We start from the raw sequence: 17,789 nt of genomic DNA, 5'->3' as shown, positions 1-17,789 counted from the left end.
ATCTATCAATTAACTCACTTTTACATTTAAAGGAAAATGCTAAAAATAGGAACTACAAATTAGAGCTTTAACTGCTTGATGGCAAACCATATGTAATAATAGAGTATAATCAACCAATTTCCCCCCTGCCAAGCAGTGTTGTCTTAACATGTGGGAGGGCATACAAAATCTCGCTGGGTCTTTTCAAATGTTTTAGGGGACAGAGGCAGAGGATTCAGATGGATGTAGCAACGCTTGGCCATCGCATCCTTCCTTTTGTTTTCCTGTGGGCCCAATGTAGCTAATAGAATATGCTTGGCCCTGGGAATATTTGGGCAGCCACAGAGAGCATTCTAGAGAAGGTGACAGATAAACAGTGTCTGCCTAGGAGGTATCTGTTTCCACTTCCTCTGGGAACTGGGGGTAGAAAAGGAGAAGGAATAGCACAAGTCGCCAACCAATTGACAGTTAAGGGAAGATACTACCTAATTAACCCAAACAAGACAGAGTGTGGACAGGTTTCACCTCAGGCTAACTCTCTCCCCACCATTTTCCAGCTCTCTCCCTGTCATTCACCAATTCCTCTCCCTCACGTAGTCCTGCGTTGTTCCTGCTTGCCAGGGGTGAATAGTGAGTTACCATAGTAATTTTGTCCTAAGTGCAGCCGTGAGCCAAAAAGCAGCTGGATGAACTGGAGCCCAGACACTTGGCGTGTCTGCTGCATGAAACACACACGCATACCACGGTGTGGAAGCCACTGTTAAGACTATTGGCATATTAAAATTAGTCAACATATATTTACCTAGGGAAGAAAATAAGCCTTTACTGATGTTTGAAACACATTCACATACAGTCTTCTTTTTACCTTGTCCTTGGTAAGGGGGTAACCTTCTCATTCGGTCATAGCATCTGTGCTCTGCCTCCAACAGTCTCTGTTTCCCCAAAATGTAGAGAAACGGCTCCGGCTCTGTTGTCGGATGGTGGGTGTCATTTGAAGTGGTAGGCAGAGTTTCAGTCGGCAGCTGTATTAGAGAGGAAAATCAGTTACTTACGGAGAGTGGAGATGGGTGAACACATAAATAAACCAAACAATCAAAAACTATGAAAACATTTATTTTTCCTTCTATAAGCAATTTATGCATGGTCTCCATGTGGAATATTTTTGCTTTATAACTAAAAAGTGTATTTATATTTCATTTGTAAATTCTATCTTCAAATTTCATATCTGTATTCATTTATTCACTCTTGGAAATGTATAGCACTCACACAAACTCATGCACATCTTTAAAAGATTGTTTTAATTTTATTATCACTGTAAAGTTCAGAAGCGAACAAAGTAAATAACCTGATTTCCAAACAAAGACTAACACTAAAGTCAACTTTGCTTTCTTTGGCACTCCTAAGAATCATGTAAAAGTAGGTACCTTGGTGCAATAAATAAACTTTTTTAGTTGGATTTTCAGCTGATTTTTGCTTGTGCTTAGATTGCACACACTGCCAAAAATTTACCCCATTTATTCCACAGGACAAACAAAAATCTGTTCTTCTGAGATATTCTGCTTTGGATAATGGGCCTTAATTTCTTTAAATTGGTTTCATCAGCAGATGACTTATACAAGGTAATTCATTTTCACTGCTGAAAATCAGCGTAAATCTTATCTATTTCTCTGAGCGCTTTTGCATTTTCAGTGCAGGCTGGTGGTAGTTTTGCCCGTGCCTATTAATCCTCATTAGCATCATAGGCCCTGTTTATCAAAGTTGGTATGTATCTGAAAAGATGAATGTCTGACAAATTGTCCTAAGTTGTGTTTAGATAGATTTCCATTTCTTTTGTGGCTCTGATGTTTTTAGTGGTGCTTGAATCTGTGATTTTTTTTTTGTTTTATATCCCTGTTCTGCTTACTGAGTTTTTTGGAGAAGGCTTGCAAGCTTCAGCCTGCATTGACTTTTCTTTCTCTGAAGTTAGAAATATTCTACCATATCTTTTGAAACACACTTTTATTAGGCCTTATTCTGTTCTAATTATTCTAAGATTAAAGTTTTCCCAATGTAGTGATGGCAGAAATAGTGTTATGTACCTTCTCTATTCTCCACGGTCTAAAATAAACATCCTTATTAAGTTGACCTGTATACCCTAGGTTATTCATGGTAGAGCCTCACTGTTTTCCAGTGTATCTCATGTGTAGATAGAGCATCCTGTCTTATGAGACAGCCTATCTCTAAAGGCTAAATTGTACAACACATTAAACAATAAAAATTCACAGTAAAGAGAGCATGGAGCAAGAACAGCCAGGAGTAACTACAGATACAAGGCAGAATTTGAACTAGACCTTTAGTATACGTAGTGTCTGCACAGGGAGAAAGGAGAGGAAAGGCTTTCTGGATGGAGGGAACAGAGTGCAGGTAAGCCCAGAGGAAGGAAACGGCATGTGTGAAACACTAACGAAACCATTCTGCCTGGAGGGGAGCATATTTGAGGGTAAGAAATGAAATCATGGAAAATCAGATAATACAGAGCCCTGAGAAAACAAAGTGTCTGGGACATGAAAGGCTCCATATATTTTAGCTAATATTTTTTTAAAATAATGATATGATGATAAAGATATTTTGCAGTTTGATCAGTGAAGGTTGTGAAAGGAGAGTATTGGTAAAATTCACGTGGTAGGCATCAGATGTCCACAGATTCGAGCTGGACTTGATGACTTTATGATGGAACAAGAAAGAGCAACTCTCAGCACTTTCTCAGATAATGAAAGCATGGAGGTATATTTGAGTATAAGGAATGGAGAACAATAAGAGTTAAATAGCCCTGTATGACTGTAGAGAAAATGAGTGTGCCCCCAAGAAAGAGAAGGAATTGGGAAAGGAAAACCTTACTAGGAGAAGAAGGTAAGTTTTATTTTGGACTGGATTTGGAGGTGCCAGTAAGTCATCTGAGTCGAAATCACTTGCAAACAGAAGAGGGTGAATACTAACTTAAAACATTACTGTTCTAATGCTAGATGGACATTTATTGTGGATATAGTTGACACTATTCTCTAAGTATTAGGATTATTTCTAATTTTAATTTGTGACAGAAGAAAAATTAATGAACTGACAATGATGAAAGGCGTACAAATCTTTTACCAATGTAGCTGAACACCATTTTGTCACATGACTCCTTTCCCACTGGTTTTAAGATCAATCGTTCAGCAATAGTCATTAAACTTGATGAGCCAAGCTTTACTGCAGATGCTGAGGATATAGTGCTGAATAAAACAAGCACCATCCTGCCCTCATGGAACTTACAGCCCAGCAAGAAAGACCAACACTAGAAATATTTCCTGACACCAGAAATTATGAAAGGTAAAGAATTATCAGTCATTAAATGCTCAGATATTTCATCAGGAATTGAGAGCTGGTCTGGGAGTAAGAAAAAGTATTTTGAAGAGATTTCATGTAAAGCCTTCTTTTTTGGATTTTATTAGCCTACATTTGTATGAATGTGTGTGTGTTTGAACAATCTGACTAAAGATCACGTAACCATAATCTTTAATTTATTGTCCTCAAAATATAAAATGATTGGTCCAGCTTATTCATCTATTTTACATTCTTTGTGGCTCTATTCTTATAATCTTTAGTTGATATGAAAATCATTTGATATATTACTTATCTATGGTAATTTTCTCACCATCTTTAAATCAAATCAGAAGATGTAGTATGATGTCACATATAAATCTTTTCTGTCACTTACTAGATATTTTAGACACTAGGGACTATTTTTAAGTTTGACATTCCTTCCAGAAGTAACATTCTAAATTCTATCTTTAAACGGACTGAACAACCAGTTAGAAAACATTCCTGTGTTAGTCAGAACCTCATGGAAGCCATGGGGAGGCAGCATGTGCAAGAATAGCAAGTGGGAAACCCTCTACCTGTGTTTTCAATGACAACATCTGGCTTAACGCAGTTTTAACACCAGTAACAGTGGAGATACGACCATCTGAAAAAGTAGGTGTAGTTCCTGTAGATGACAGCAGCATTGATCTTATCATTCTTGCAATGTTGAAACAAACTCCAGTGAACTTTTAGAATCTGGTTCAGCAGAGATTGTTTCAACACTGAGGGAATGAAAAAAGTAGAAGCTCTGTCCTTAGATGAGCCATAATAAACTGAGTCCACTCCTGGTCTGGTTCATGTTTGAGCACTGATGATGGAATGTTTCCAGTGGTGGCTGAATGTTTCAGTGACTTTCTTCTGAAAATACACATTGAGGCATTCTGTTATCTGTATATATAACATATGTAGATATAGACACAGATAGAGATACATAGCTATTACATCAGTGTAATAGCTACAGAATTACTACTGCTTCAGGATAACACATATGCAAATTTCATCAAGTTCATTCAACATATTAAACTGTTTGCTGATGATTTCATACAAATAAAAATTGCTAGTGAGGTGGTATAATTTTCAGCAATAAAGAGGTAAAGAGAAGCAGCAGTGATTAGGAAAAACCACCAAGCAATGTGAAAAACTAGACTATTCCACTTATCATTAAGTGATATGTTTATATTGTATGTTTGTGGGATGTAAATAATTATGTAATTTTATGCTTACATGAAGATAGAAATGAGACATTATGGGCATGTTGTTTTTCTGAATAAAGACTGGAATTCAAAGTTTTACATATAAGCCATCTTGCATGATTCCTCCAAAACAAAGACAAAAACCAACCTCTTAATTGTTGTCCTATGTAGCAGTTTAGCCGCCGTATATGTGATGTCACTCCTAAAGGCTCAAGTAGATGACGCCACACATACGACCGCCAAGCTGCCACCAACAGCTGTAGTCCGCAGCCGAAACATCGCTGTCCTTTCCCTTAATACTTTGAGTGCCTCCCACATGCCAGGCACTGTTCTAGGTTCTGAAGATTCAGCAGTGAACAAACTGGCAAGGTCCCTGCCCTCATGGAGCTTACATTCTAGGTTTCATCCACACTACTTACGGGTTCGAGAGGGAAAGCCATCTGATTTGAATGGCCATGTGTTTAAGTAATTCCTGCTTTGATGTAAGACAATCAGCCTCTTTTTGGGATATAGGTGGTTTCTAGAAGTACAGAGACAGAACAAGTAGAGAGCTGTTCTGTGTAGAACTTTGAGAAATGGTCCAAACCTACTGACTGTGGGGACCCAGGTTACAGTGTGGAAGGGAGAGACTGCTGCTGACTGCCATAGACAGAACTGCTCTAAGAGGAAGATGAATCCAGAGTCCACAAACTGATAAAGCCAACTTTCTGTGTCACTGTCCTTAATGATAATGTCAATGTTAGAATTTGTAGTTTTCAATTACTTTTCAGAACAACAAGGATAAAAGAACTTTGTAAAGTTCTTTTAGTAAAGTAAAAAGCCCTGTTTTTGCCAGGGAGGATCAGATGCCCGGTTGGTGTCCTATGTTCTTTCTACCTAAGCATTATGTAAACAACAAAACTGCTGCACAAATTCAACACAAATAGGGGAATACAGCTAAGTAAACAGTAACATAATGCTTCTCAGACCTACTTTTTCTATGTCTTTATTATTCTTTGTCATCATGAGCAAGATTTGAGCGCTCACTATGTGCTGAGCACTGTTCTAAGCCTATTGTATCCTGCAGATAAGGAAGAGGAGGTGAGGGTGTGGTTTTGGTAAATGTGGATCAGGCTAATAGTATGTGGTGACCCAAAATGATAGTTTCTTAAAGACCATTTGGAAATCAGGTTGGTAGAATTCAATAAACACATTGGTGAAGTTTTTTCATAATAATGTATCCAAGAAGTGACATTTTAGAGTAATTAGAATCAAGTTATTTTAAAAATTCCTTTTCTCTGAGGAGTATCAATGTGGAACATAGTGTTTTAGAAGAAAATTGATGTATCAAATTTTTTTATGGACAAATCCTCCAAATCAAATATGTAATCCAAATATAGACAGAATCAAATTTCTATTTGTCACAGTGAAGAGAGCACAAAGCCATTTAGGTGCCCTGTGCAGTTTATGTTTTCTAGTAAAAAGATGTCCACAAATCATAAAACATCTGTTATTCTCATGCAAATAAATGAAATTCTTCCACTCTTTGAATATTAAAATGTTATCAGGTAAAATTTGATGAAAGTGGCTACTTTAGTTTTTAAAACACACCAAAAATTATCTGCAGTCTTTATAGCAAAAAAGGTGATTGGATAATACTCAAACTATCTTATTATCTAGTAGTTTTAGTTTTTCTTCTCTCAATGTCTAATTATATGCTTTATGGAACAAAACTAGGCATATTCACATAGGGTTTCATTTGAGGTATGAATAGCAGTTTCAATACGAATACAATATATCAATATTTCTGAATCTATAGAATATGACATAAAACTTGGGCATTTACAGACAATAAAATATTCTAATAGTTTCTATAGTATTGTTTAAAATTTATTATATTTCCAATGGCATGAAGGTACCTGTATTTCCAAATACTGGATTACTTTTAGCAACTTACATTGCACTTTGTCTAAAGCTTAAAACATGACAGTCTTACATAATATATATACTTACATAATATATATATATAATATATATAATAATATACTCATTATTCAAACAGGTTCGAAAGGGCTACATTAACAATCATTCCCCCAAGCTATCTGATGTATAATATTACAAAATGAAAACTCCCTTTAAAATGAACACTTATGGAATATTAGTAATAGTTTTCCTTGAATAACGTGAAGAGGAGATTTCTTAACAAAGTATTAAGAAAATTATAGTTTTGGCTTCTGGAGAACAACGTCTACCCTTGCAAATACCCATTCAATCATCCTCAATCAAACTGTTTCAGCATTCATGATGAACATAGCTTAGCATCACTTCGTTTCACTTACATTTAGGAAGAGCAAGAAGATAAAGCACCAGCGTACTGGTGTGAGCTTCATTTTTGGTCTCAGAAGATGATCTTCCAAGTCCTAGAAAAATATAAAAGTAACAAAGACATTTAAATTAATATAGCTCTAATATTGACCATGGCCTTTTTTTTCATGTCTTTTTGACTTGAAGACGATCAATGACCCAAGACACCCTAAAAAAAAAACCATGTAAGTAAGAACAGTCTGATTGTGAGGCAAATGCAGCGGCATGTTCCGTTGCCCTTCCTTTCAGCCAGGAAACAACTGTTGTCTGGTTATTGTCTTAAGTCCTCCCGTTAAGAAATACTTATCGGGACTAAAAGAAAAGATTCCGAGAAATCAAGAGCAATCAATGTGGACTTCAGTCAACATGCGGCATCAACAGAACTGCTGAAAATTTCAGTGGAAACATCCACCAAAAAGTCACTTCAATGTACATGAACAAATAAAATCTGTGCTGTGTAAAGGAAACAACCGCTATGCCTTCTAGGTAATCAAAAGGCCAACTTTTACTTAAGGAGTCTTATTTAGAGCCTTGAGGTTTTTTCTTTCCTACAAATTCTTTCTCAAGCTTTAAACTGCTCTTCAGAGTAAATTTCTTCCATGGCAAGGCTGGTGGCACCAGCTTCCATGGCACTTAACAGCTCACCATTCTACTCAAGAGCACAACAGTCAGAAACAGGCTGCTTGGTTACAAGTATCAACAATTTTTCATGACTCTGCATATAACTTTACACAAGGAAAGATAATGAGGGGTGAAAATGTAAAAGAAAATTTCTTTTCATCAGTGGGATTTGTGTGAAAACTATTTCAACTGGGGGCGAATGGTTATAATTGCATCTAACACTATATTGATTGTACCACTTTTAGATTTTACATATTCTGCTAGGTATGAGTTAGTATCCATTCTGTGTGCCCGTGGTGGGCTGCACTCCACAGGCCTGTAAGCCTTGTAGTTGTCCAGCCCTGAGACTGAAGAAAGAGCCTGGAGACAAGGACAGAGACATCAATGGTTTATGGGACACGCGATCTTAAGCAAAAGGTCCTGGAATGATATCCTACCATTTATAGCAGATGGTAGGCAAGAAATGGCGGCAATCTTCACTCCTCCAGGGAGAAGGAGCCTACCATTTATAGGGAGAATTGACAACAGGTTGGCTCAGTTACTAGGAAAACCAGCAACTAGGGCAGGGGGAAAGCACGTAGGCAGTTGCTAATTAGGCCCTACGATTAAGAGGACTGGGTAGTCATGTGAGAAAAGCAGGGACTGGTCAAGTGGGGGATATACAAAGAGCAAGAGAACAGTTATCTTGAATGGCCTAACCATACCCTCCACTCGATCCTTACAATCTTAGTTTGCCCCTCTTCGGTGATAACCCTCAGCGATGTAGAGGTGCACTGCAGCCAAATGCCACACATGCCTTACGGACAGCGACAGCTAATGCATATCAAGAGTCCAAGAGGTGGGCAAACTTTGGAGCCAGGGCCTTATCAGGTCAGTTTTCCATGGAAGTCCAGAGGAGGATGACCATGCCATCTTGCTACAGCAACCCAGCAATCAAACTCATTTTGCAGTGAGGCCATCATTGTCTCCCAGTCTGAGAACAGATTCCCTCTGCCCACACTGGGGATGTAAGCTGTTTCACAGCCACAATACAAGGAAAATCATGACCATGAAGCAAGATATAAGCAGTAACAGCATCCTGAGATAATGGTAACTTTGCCTGTGGTTTTTGTCCTGGCCTGCTGTACCATACACTGCCTGTCCACCCTTAGTCCCCGCAGCTGGTGCTGAGTACTGGAGAGGTCGTAAAACAATGGACCACAAAGTTAACATAATAATGCCTTTCTCCAAAGGGAGCCCAGTAGTTGCCTTAATAGTCTTAGGTGGGGCTGAGTAGAAAGCAGGTGAAGTCTGTAAGGCCCTTTCTAATCTATTCCCCACGAGGCAGCAAACCCAAACACCGGGGTCTTAACTGCCAGCCCCAGGGCCATTTTATAATGTGTTCCCCTGGAGGGTAGATCCTATGGCAAGGGCAAAAGCAAGTTACCCTGACCGACAGTTGGCAGCGGTCCTCCGGTGGTCAACATTTGAACTTGGATTCTGTTGAGTAGTTACCTCCGGGTTAACACGGCGTAAGCACTGGGGCGATTGCTCCTGGGATGTGTTCACATGAGAGAGCACGTTTCCCTTCTCAATTTTTGTTTAAATCATTCATTCACTGCTTCAACTAGCCCGGCAGCAGTGGGGCTGTAGGGCGTGTGGAAATGACAAAGTATTGCATTTTTATCAGCTTATTCCTGAACTTCATGACCAGTAAGGTGGGGCTTTTTGCATTTCCTGATGACTCAGGTGGGCCTTCTGTAATGTATCCCACCTGTTGTAACACAGTGTAGACTACATATAGCTATGTTCCATCACACACTATCATTGCTCTGCCCCTTCCGTAGCTGGGATCAGAAGCCCAAGGGTATTTTACCGTTGCCACAACCAAACCCTTCTGGGTAACTGGCAATGTCCAATTCGCAAGCCTGTCCCTAAGTTAATATCCCTGAATCCTGTGACTGGAATTGTTTAGGGGTGGCGGGTTGGGGGTATGTTTGTCATTCCCAACCATGTAAGGCCCAAGTATTTGAGAGATAATCCAGGACCTTGCATTTTGCCTGTATTCAACAGCCATCCCCATGCAACCAGATGAGCCACAAGCACAGGGCTGCTACTTTTAAATCAGAAAGAGGCTCTGAGGTTAACAGGATATCATCAATATAATGGATAAGAAAGACATCTCTCGTGGTAGACAGCTGCCCAGGGCCCCACACACCAGTGGACAACCACCTCGGGATCACCCCCGCAACTTTCCATACCCTGTCTTTGTTTTCCGGCATCTCGGTGTACAAGGGAGTTTTCCTGGTCTCTTGGCTGGCTTCCCAATCCTTGGGCTGCAACCTACAGGCCCGCAGGCCTTGTAGTTGCCTAGCCTTAGGACCAAAGAGCCCAGAGACAGCGACAGACACCCGTGGCTTATCGGACAGGGGATCTTAAGCAAAAAGATCCTGGAGTAACACCCCACCGCCGACGGCAAGCAAGACATGGCAGCAACCTTCGAAACTTGGGGGAGGAGGAAGCTACTATTTATAGGGGGAATTGATGTCAGGTGGGTGGCTCAGGTACCAGGGAAACCAGCAGCTGGGGCAGGGGGCAAGCACTGTAAGTAGTTACTGATCAGGCCCTATAATTAAGAGAATTGGATAGTCCTGTGAGAGAAGCAGGGGCTGGTCAGGCAGGGAATGTACAAAGAGCGAGAGAACAGCCGTCTTAAATGGCCTAACCATACAGTGCCTAATGTCCTTGTCCCCAAAAGGGTAAACTGTATTCAATTTACATATCAGTAGGCCAGGAAACTGAGAATGCAAAGTATAATTTTCAAGTGTCATCTTATATGCTGGGCATTATTCATTGTTTCTGATCTACTTCAAGCCCACTAGGAAGTTAAAAACACACAAGTACATGTATTCACAGCTAAGGCGTTACAAGGGATGCAAAATATGGGTGAGCTGGATGAGATATGTATGGTTCCATTACAAGAAACTGAGCATGGTGGTGGAGGGGAGTAGTATGAATAAGACATGTGCGAAAATAACTATAATGCAGGCTGGGTAAAAAGTTCACTAAAATGGTACAAACACATAGCTTCATAAAAAATTATTTCTGATTTTTAATATTTTTAATTAGCCCTGTTTAAAATGAAAGTCCAGGCCAAGGGCATCACAGGTAGAAGGCTGCTTTTGTGACGACCTACTTGTATGATTAAGAGCTGTGTGCCTAGATCAGTGCTTAAGGCCTTATGCTCATCACCTAAATTAATTCTCTCAACAACCCTAAGAGAGAAGGTTTTCAGGTAAGAAAGTGGCAGAGCAGGGATTCAATATCAGATCTCTGAGATCTTATAGTCCAAGTACTTAGTGACTATGTAGTAATGTCTTCCTGATTTTAATTTCTATAGAACTGGCTTAAAAATAGAGGATTTGGGTTCCTCTTTCTTACTCCTTGCTGAAAATTAAATAAACTAGGTACACAGTACAGAAAAAACTGGCTAAGACTTTTCTACTTCTCATTACCCACAAAAGGTTGTTAATCATAACATACCTATCCACTCACCAGTTAGGAAAATTTGGGAAGTTAATTTCAAATAGACTGCATTTATGCCAAATTAGGTGCCAGAGGAGACTGAAACAATTAATGAAGCGAAAATTTCAGGCTAACTACGGAAGTAGATATTGTGTAGATTTATGGTTCTTAGATTTCGGTTTATGCGTAACTTGAGTGGCAAAGGAGTTCAAGAATCATTTGCCCCATCCATTTATGCCTTCCACTGCATGTATGTGTACACAAATGTATAATCATTACATACATGTTCTTTTTTGAAGTTGACAGAAAAAAATGTCATTAGTTCATGCTAAGAATAAAATTGTGGGCAGTGATTATAGACAAACAGATCATAAACATTGATGGCACAAGAAAAAGCTTCATCTAAAAAGCCTTTTGGACCTCATTTGTAGATAAACAACACTAGATATTTTTCCAAACAGGTGTTTAAGTTTTAGGTACACCATGATTATGGAATAGAACTCTCTTGATAAGAAACATATAACATGATCTGAGATTTTCATTTTTATAGGATATAACATAATTGTCACAATTGGGTAATGTATACCTCTTTCAACATTGCCTTTGTAGTGTCACAACATCACGAAAAATTTTATACATGTATTTCTTTAGGAATGTATTTTAGAATTCAAGTTAGTTTTCAAGGGCTCTTCAGTTGAGGTTTGACTGAAGGGTTATTCAATTAACGATACTTGAATCAAGGACTCTGTTCCAGCTACATTTTTAATTCAAGGACCATGTTTAAGATTCTATAAATATTTAGAAAATAATTCCCAAATAAATTGATAGAACTTTGAAAATTGGGAGAACAAGGACTCAGACCATCTACATGGTTAGTGGTTAGAAAGGATGAATTAATAAGGATGTTCTTCCTTTGGGACCTATACAACGAGTTAACTTTAGCATTAAATTGAAAGGCTTGGGAAGATTTTTCATCTTATCTTTTAATGCTATCTTTATGCATTCATTTAAGTTATTACATGCAATACGAGAGATGGTTTCTAAATAAGATAATAACAGTGGCCCCCGTGTCAGTAGCTAAATTGGTAATTGCAAGTCAAAGCAGTTTAAATCTACACAATTACTACTACACAAATCAATTATATCAGCAACAGAAAGACTGACAAAAATGAAATATTTTCCAAAAAAGATGTCAATGTAGTAAGTTTTAAAAATAAGAAGTAAAACTAAGATTTTCCATCATCAAATAAAATTAGTGAAATGATTTTAAATGTTTTAACTTTTCCGGTTATTTTGTGTTAATCACAACAGAAAATCATACGCTCTTGGGCTTAAAGTTTGTCAATAGTTCCTGTCTCTTAACATTCAGAAATATATTCTAAAATAATGAGAGATCTTCTAATATGCCTTTATATAATAAATCTCTATTGGGCTTGGACTATGAACTGGCTTATCCATATTGGGAACAAAGCCAATAAAATTCTACTTCTCTCCCAAATACTCTTTATTAATTTTTTACCTAAGCCCTTGAGCCATATTCTATTTACTTTTTTTTGGTGGCCCAGGTGTTGACAATGAAACATCCCCCTTAAATTCCTGCGGAGGATGGGGTGGCTAGAAACTAACTTCTCTTTGTTTTACACTTGCCTTTCACTTTCCCTGAAGAAAAACGGAGTAGAGAGGAAAAGGGAACTTCTCTGTCAGGAGGCATTTGGCATGCTTTTTATTTGACTTTTTAGAAACAAAATGATCCTTAACTGGTATAAGGGAAGTAGTTATTTTAAGGGGCAAAAATTACATGAAAATTATGACTCCTCTTTCTTGATCATAGAAAATCCAACTTCTACTTTAAAAATTCTATGGGGGCAGAAATGATCTGTGACATAGAAGGAAAACACTAAGCTGTGAGGCTGAACCATAATGAAGATCTACTCCAGGTAAGTTGGCATCAATTTATCATTCTCAGAACCACCAGCCCATCTGCTCAGGAAACATTAAGATGACCTTTGGCAAATTAGATTGTATGTTTTCACTTGGAGGGTGACCTGGTATTGGTCAGAGAGAATGAAGTTTTGTTTTTAGGAGTTGGACTCTGCCTGAATCCGTGACTGAGCTGAGGGCGGAGTGAGGCACAGAGGTGTGTGCAGGTTCAAATAAAAGTGTGGCTGAGAGGGATCCCATAAGATTCCCAGGAAAAACTCTTTTCCACAAATCTCTGAAATTCTTCCCAACAATATTGGTTTTTAGACAGGAAATGATGAAGTCTTATCTTGCACATTACTGAAAATCTAATTTAGGGAGTCATTCTCTCAAAAGTTGCTGGCAACTCAGAGACTCAAGTTATTAGAAATATGATATTGTTACCTGGGAAAGAGAAGATCCTAACAGAGTATTTAAGAACTAACAGGCTTCCTAACCTCATATCATATAAATAAACAGATGCCCTAGGTCCTTTTGGACATTTTAGTACATATGACAAAAATGAAACAAAATGAGAAAACTTTCAAGACAACTCAGCAAAAAATTACAATTTTAGAATCAATCTAAAACGTCTGAGGTCAACTGCTTTCAAAGCAGAGAGTAGATTCATTTTCTTTCTAAAGACTTTGTCCAAAGCAACATTTGGAATACTTACACTTGGAGATTAACTTTCTGCCAAATGCAGAAGTTTCCAGTTTATTTCCTCAATGGAAATCATTCCATCAAGTGAATCTTATTTATTCCAGGAACAACGTTTCATTTATAGGCTACGTCCCTGACTAAGGACTCAGCATCAAGTCAATCATGTACATGATATCAGTGTATCATGAAAGTCTAAACATAGACTTGAAAAAATCTCTATGGTAAAATTAGTAATATTTAATTCTAATTCCAAAATGTGGATATTTATAGGCTGAATACATAAAAATAGTTTCCCTCCATCATTAGTTTGACCTAAAGCTTCCCTATAATCATATTAGTTAGGCATTATTTTTATATACTTTTGCTAACTTTTTTAATATAGAAGGGATTTGGAATGGCCTATCTTAAAAACAAAAACAATAATCTTTTCTAAAGGCTCTTGAGACTTTTTTTCCGCCCTATAAATTTCCCTGTCATGAGAAAAGGCACTCATTTACATTATTTTACTGATCAAGCAGATCAGAATTGCGAGTACTCTATAATTATTTACATTGATGATATAAAAATGTGTCTTCCCCTAAAACAATATTTTGAAGTCAGCATTTCTCTGCTCTGATTTTCCTAGTTCAGAGTAACATGAGAAGCTACAGACCTGTCCAAAAGCCATGGGAGAAGGTCCAGGTTAAGTACTAAGGTGGGGTTAATCTTTCACTGCCAGAAAGCTCCCAGGCCTCTATGGGACAGCTCTGCAAAGACTCCACCTCTCCCAGTGGGCCAAGGGAGCATGCGTTAGGGAGTGCTAGCTTTCCCAAGGGGGCTTTCATCAGTCTTTTGAGAAAAGCTAGGAATAACACTGTAGTTTGCATATGCTGCATCAACAAGTCTAGGCCAAGAGAACAGGGGCGCCTCTACAGTGTTAATTGGGAGAGTGACAGGGTTCTACTTGGAAATGGGCTGGGAAGGAGCAATCCTAGAGGCAGAGACAGTCAGGGAGCTGGGCCTGGGGTGGGGGTGGGGGGTTGGAGAAGACTTCATAAAGGAGATGACCTTGAGCTGAGAACAGAAAGGTAAGTGTAAAAATATACAAGGTGAAAAAATACACCTATATATTGCCAGGGACACAAAACATATAATTAAGAAAAGCATGGTGATAATAACTAGAAATTTTACAATAACAACAGTTGGCTCTCAGAGAGAAGGGAATGGAGTGAGATTGGGGAAGAATTCATAGGGTACTGCCGACGATTGTCTTAAACACAAAATTGCTGGATACCTGGTATGGCCAGGAGCCATGCTATTGAATTTCACAACAACTCTGCATGGTACATGGTAATTTCATTTCACTGAGGAAGAAACTGCATCCAGAGACACTGAGACTTATTCAAAGTCTTCCATTTAGTAAGAGGTAGAATCTAAATCCAAACCAAGTTTTTCTGACTCTACAAGTCCATGTTTTCATTTTCCCAGTACTTCCTGGTTATTTCTTCACTTTAGAAAAGCATTTCTTTTGTTTCATGGTACCATAATTGGCAATAAAATTAATTCAGAGTCTTACAAATATACATAAGACTTTTATAAAATTTACATGGAATTCATAATCATTTAGTGAGTATAAACATGGGGAATGTGCTCTTGCTTAATTAAATCCAGCTGGAGATCCTAAAATATTTAGGATAATTATATTTTCGATAGGATGAATTAGTATGACTTATACAGATAATCTGAGAGGTCTAATTAAAAAGCAACTCTTTTTCAAAGTAGAAGAGGCTCTTCAGCAGTTCTTGAAGAGCTCCGTGCAGTTTGGCTGCATCTGCCTCTTACACACACACAAGAGTATCATATGACTCCACAGAAAACTGTCTGGTTCTAAATAGCACTCACAAATGTTTTTCCTCCATAAATGGCAACACCGACATAATTTATGATAACCACTTTCCATCCTACATATGATTACCGTACTTAGGAACTGGTATCTAAATATTATAAGGCAGTAGTGCCTGCTATATAAAAAAAAAAAATTTAAGGCAAACCAGAAGTCCCAAAAAGGCCAGGAGTGACCATTAACACTCTCCAAATACATGTCCATTCTCAAATCCAGACACAGAGCTACTGCAGGAGATTGCTGCTTCTCTGTAATGCTCTGGGCTCCCTGGAACGCCCAGAGATGTGGTCTTTACCTGCAAAGGAATCCTGACCCCTCTCCTCTCACTGTGCTTCTAGAATGTTCCTGAATTAATTCTGGCTTCAAGAAAATGGGATATAAGTAACCCCAAAGGACAATTAGAAGTCTCAAATGCTTCAAAAAATATTTTTAAAAATTTCAAGGAAGACCAAGCTAATCATTCATGTTAATAAATGTTAAAATGAAAACAATCTAACAACATCTATTGCTCAGAGTAAAAGTGTATACATATATTTTTATTTGCTATGTCACTCTGTTGAGTACTGCAATATAGAACCACTGGTTTCTCACAGAATAGCTAATTTCAAAAGATATTTCTTCCGTTTTTATATTTCTGTTCATTTGAGGTGTTCTCTTATGTTTTCGTCTTAATAGTTCTATACATGTTTTAAAAGGTGATATTTTCTAGAGTGCTGTTTTTTCAACAAAACCTCTTAAACTTTCCACATGGCAAATGACCAAGCTAGATATGAAACCCTGCTATGGCATTTATGAGCTGTGTGACCTTGAGAAAGTCAGTCAGTCTCTCTGAGGCTCCATTTCCTCATTTGAAAAATGAGAATCTTAATGCCTGTCTTATGGTGTTAATATGAACTTCAAGGAAGTTTGGTCCATAAAACATTTGACAGGCAGTAAGCACTCACTATATAGACACTTACTTTTACTGTGGCCTGGGTGTGTTCCATTTGTCTTTGAGAATAAACTGTAATTTAAGTATGACGCCTCTAGACAGCCCAGTAAGTCAGGGATAGGGCCCAAATCAGCCAGAGAAGTAGAAAGTCCTTAGAAGACTTACAGAATTAAGATAATAACTTTTATCTTTGTGTGCAGTAAGATTATTAGGAGAGATTCACACATTTATGAGGTTGTTTTTGCACACTGCTAGTAAAATTTTTCCTCTCATAACCTAACTTACATATTTAAAACTTCTGTTCACACACATACTATCCCTTACACCATCTCTGTCATTATAATTATAAGGAACAATCTTCAATGCTATCTGAAAATTATTCTGCTCTCAAACTGGCCTTTTAAAATAACCTCAGATAATCTATCGAGGCCATCTGACCAGACTTTTCCATGTGCCTTGTGAATAGCCTTGTTACCTTAAAAAGTGGTAATTCACTGACACTGTATGAAGAAAATATTTAGCAAATAACAATAATAACAGTAGTAACAATAGTTAATATTATTACATTTACCATGTATTAGTAATGCCCAAAGTGCTTTATTTATGTCATCTCATTTAATTCTCACAGTACTAGATGAGGTGGGTTCTACTGCCATTTACAGATGAAAAAAAAAAATGAGGCACAGAGGGATTGAGAAGAGAAGAAGGAGAAATTGACATGGTATGTCCTGAGAACATCAATATTAAGGCATGTTGCCTTAGACATACCAGATGCAACTGAGCAAAGACCTTTCAAACTAAAGAAACAAGAAGAAAGGGCAAGTGACAATGAAAGCAATAAAATCACAGCATTCCTATCTCTGTTCTCTTTCCTCTCTGTGGAAAGCATCCTTTGAGTATATCATCCATATATAGAACCAGTTCTGTGTCCCAAGCAGATGAAGAAAGCATTTTAGGAAGTGCCATAAGTATTTATGAAACAGTATTTATAACTAAAATTGGAAGAAAACCTAAAGAATGTAAATAGTTACTGAAGTTACAAATATTAATATTCTAGTGATATTACTGATCCATACTTTTGTCCTGGTTTTAACGCTCACAGTTACCCATGTCATCTCAGGTTAATCAATACATGCTCTTGTTTCCCATCTATAAAATAAAAGGGCTTTATTAGTGGGTGTCTACGGTCTCTTGAAACTTACATTTTCTAGTTCTTATAACAGCTCAGGAAATTTCGTTCTAATCTTTCATATGATGTTCTGCTCTTTAATATATTTTAAGACCAAGGTCCTTTTCAAACTGCACTTGACCTCTACCCACAAGGCCAGCTTCTTGT

The 17,789-nt window shown here is 37.9% G+C and overlaps 1 protein-coding gene across 1 annotated transcript in view; it reads right to left on the bottom strand.

The window, feature by feature from the left end:
* Positions 1–17,789, bottom strand: part of CALCR (calcitonin receptor) — an 86,185-nt gene that overhangs the window by 28,116 nt on the left and 40,280 nt on the right. The window contains exons 3-4 of the mRNA XM_032483997.1: positions 6,869–6,949; positions 845–1,001 (exon numbers count right to left, since the gene is read on the bottom strand). Coding sequence (XP_032339888.1) covers positions 845–1,001; positions 6,869–6,919 — 208 coding nt within the window. The 5' untranslated portion in view covers positions 6,920–6,949. The remainder of the gene's footprint in view (positions 1–844; positions 1,002–6,868; positions 6,950–17,789) is intronic.

This window comes from Camelus ferus, chromosome 7 (genome assembly GCF_009834535.1).
Source record: "Camelus ferus isolate YT-003-E chromosome 7, BCGSAC_Cfer_1.0, whole genome shotgun sequence".
Classification (NCBI taxonomy): domain Eukaryota; kingdom Metazoa; phylum Chordata; class Mammalia; order Artiodactyla; family Camelidae; genus Camelus; species Camelus ferus.
This window is presented reverse-complemented; position numbering and strand designations above follow the sequence as displayed.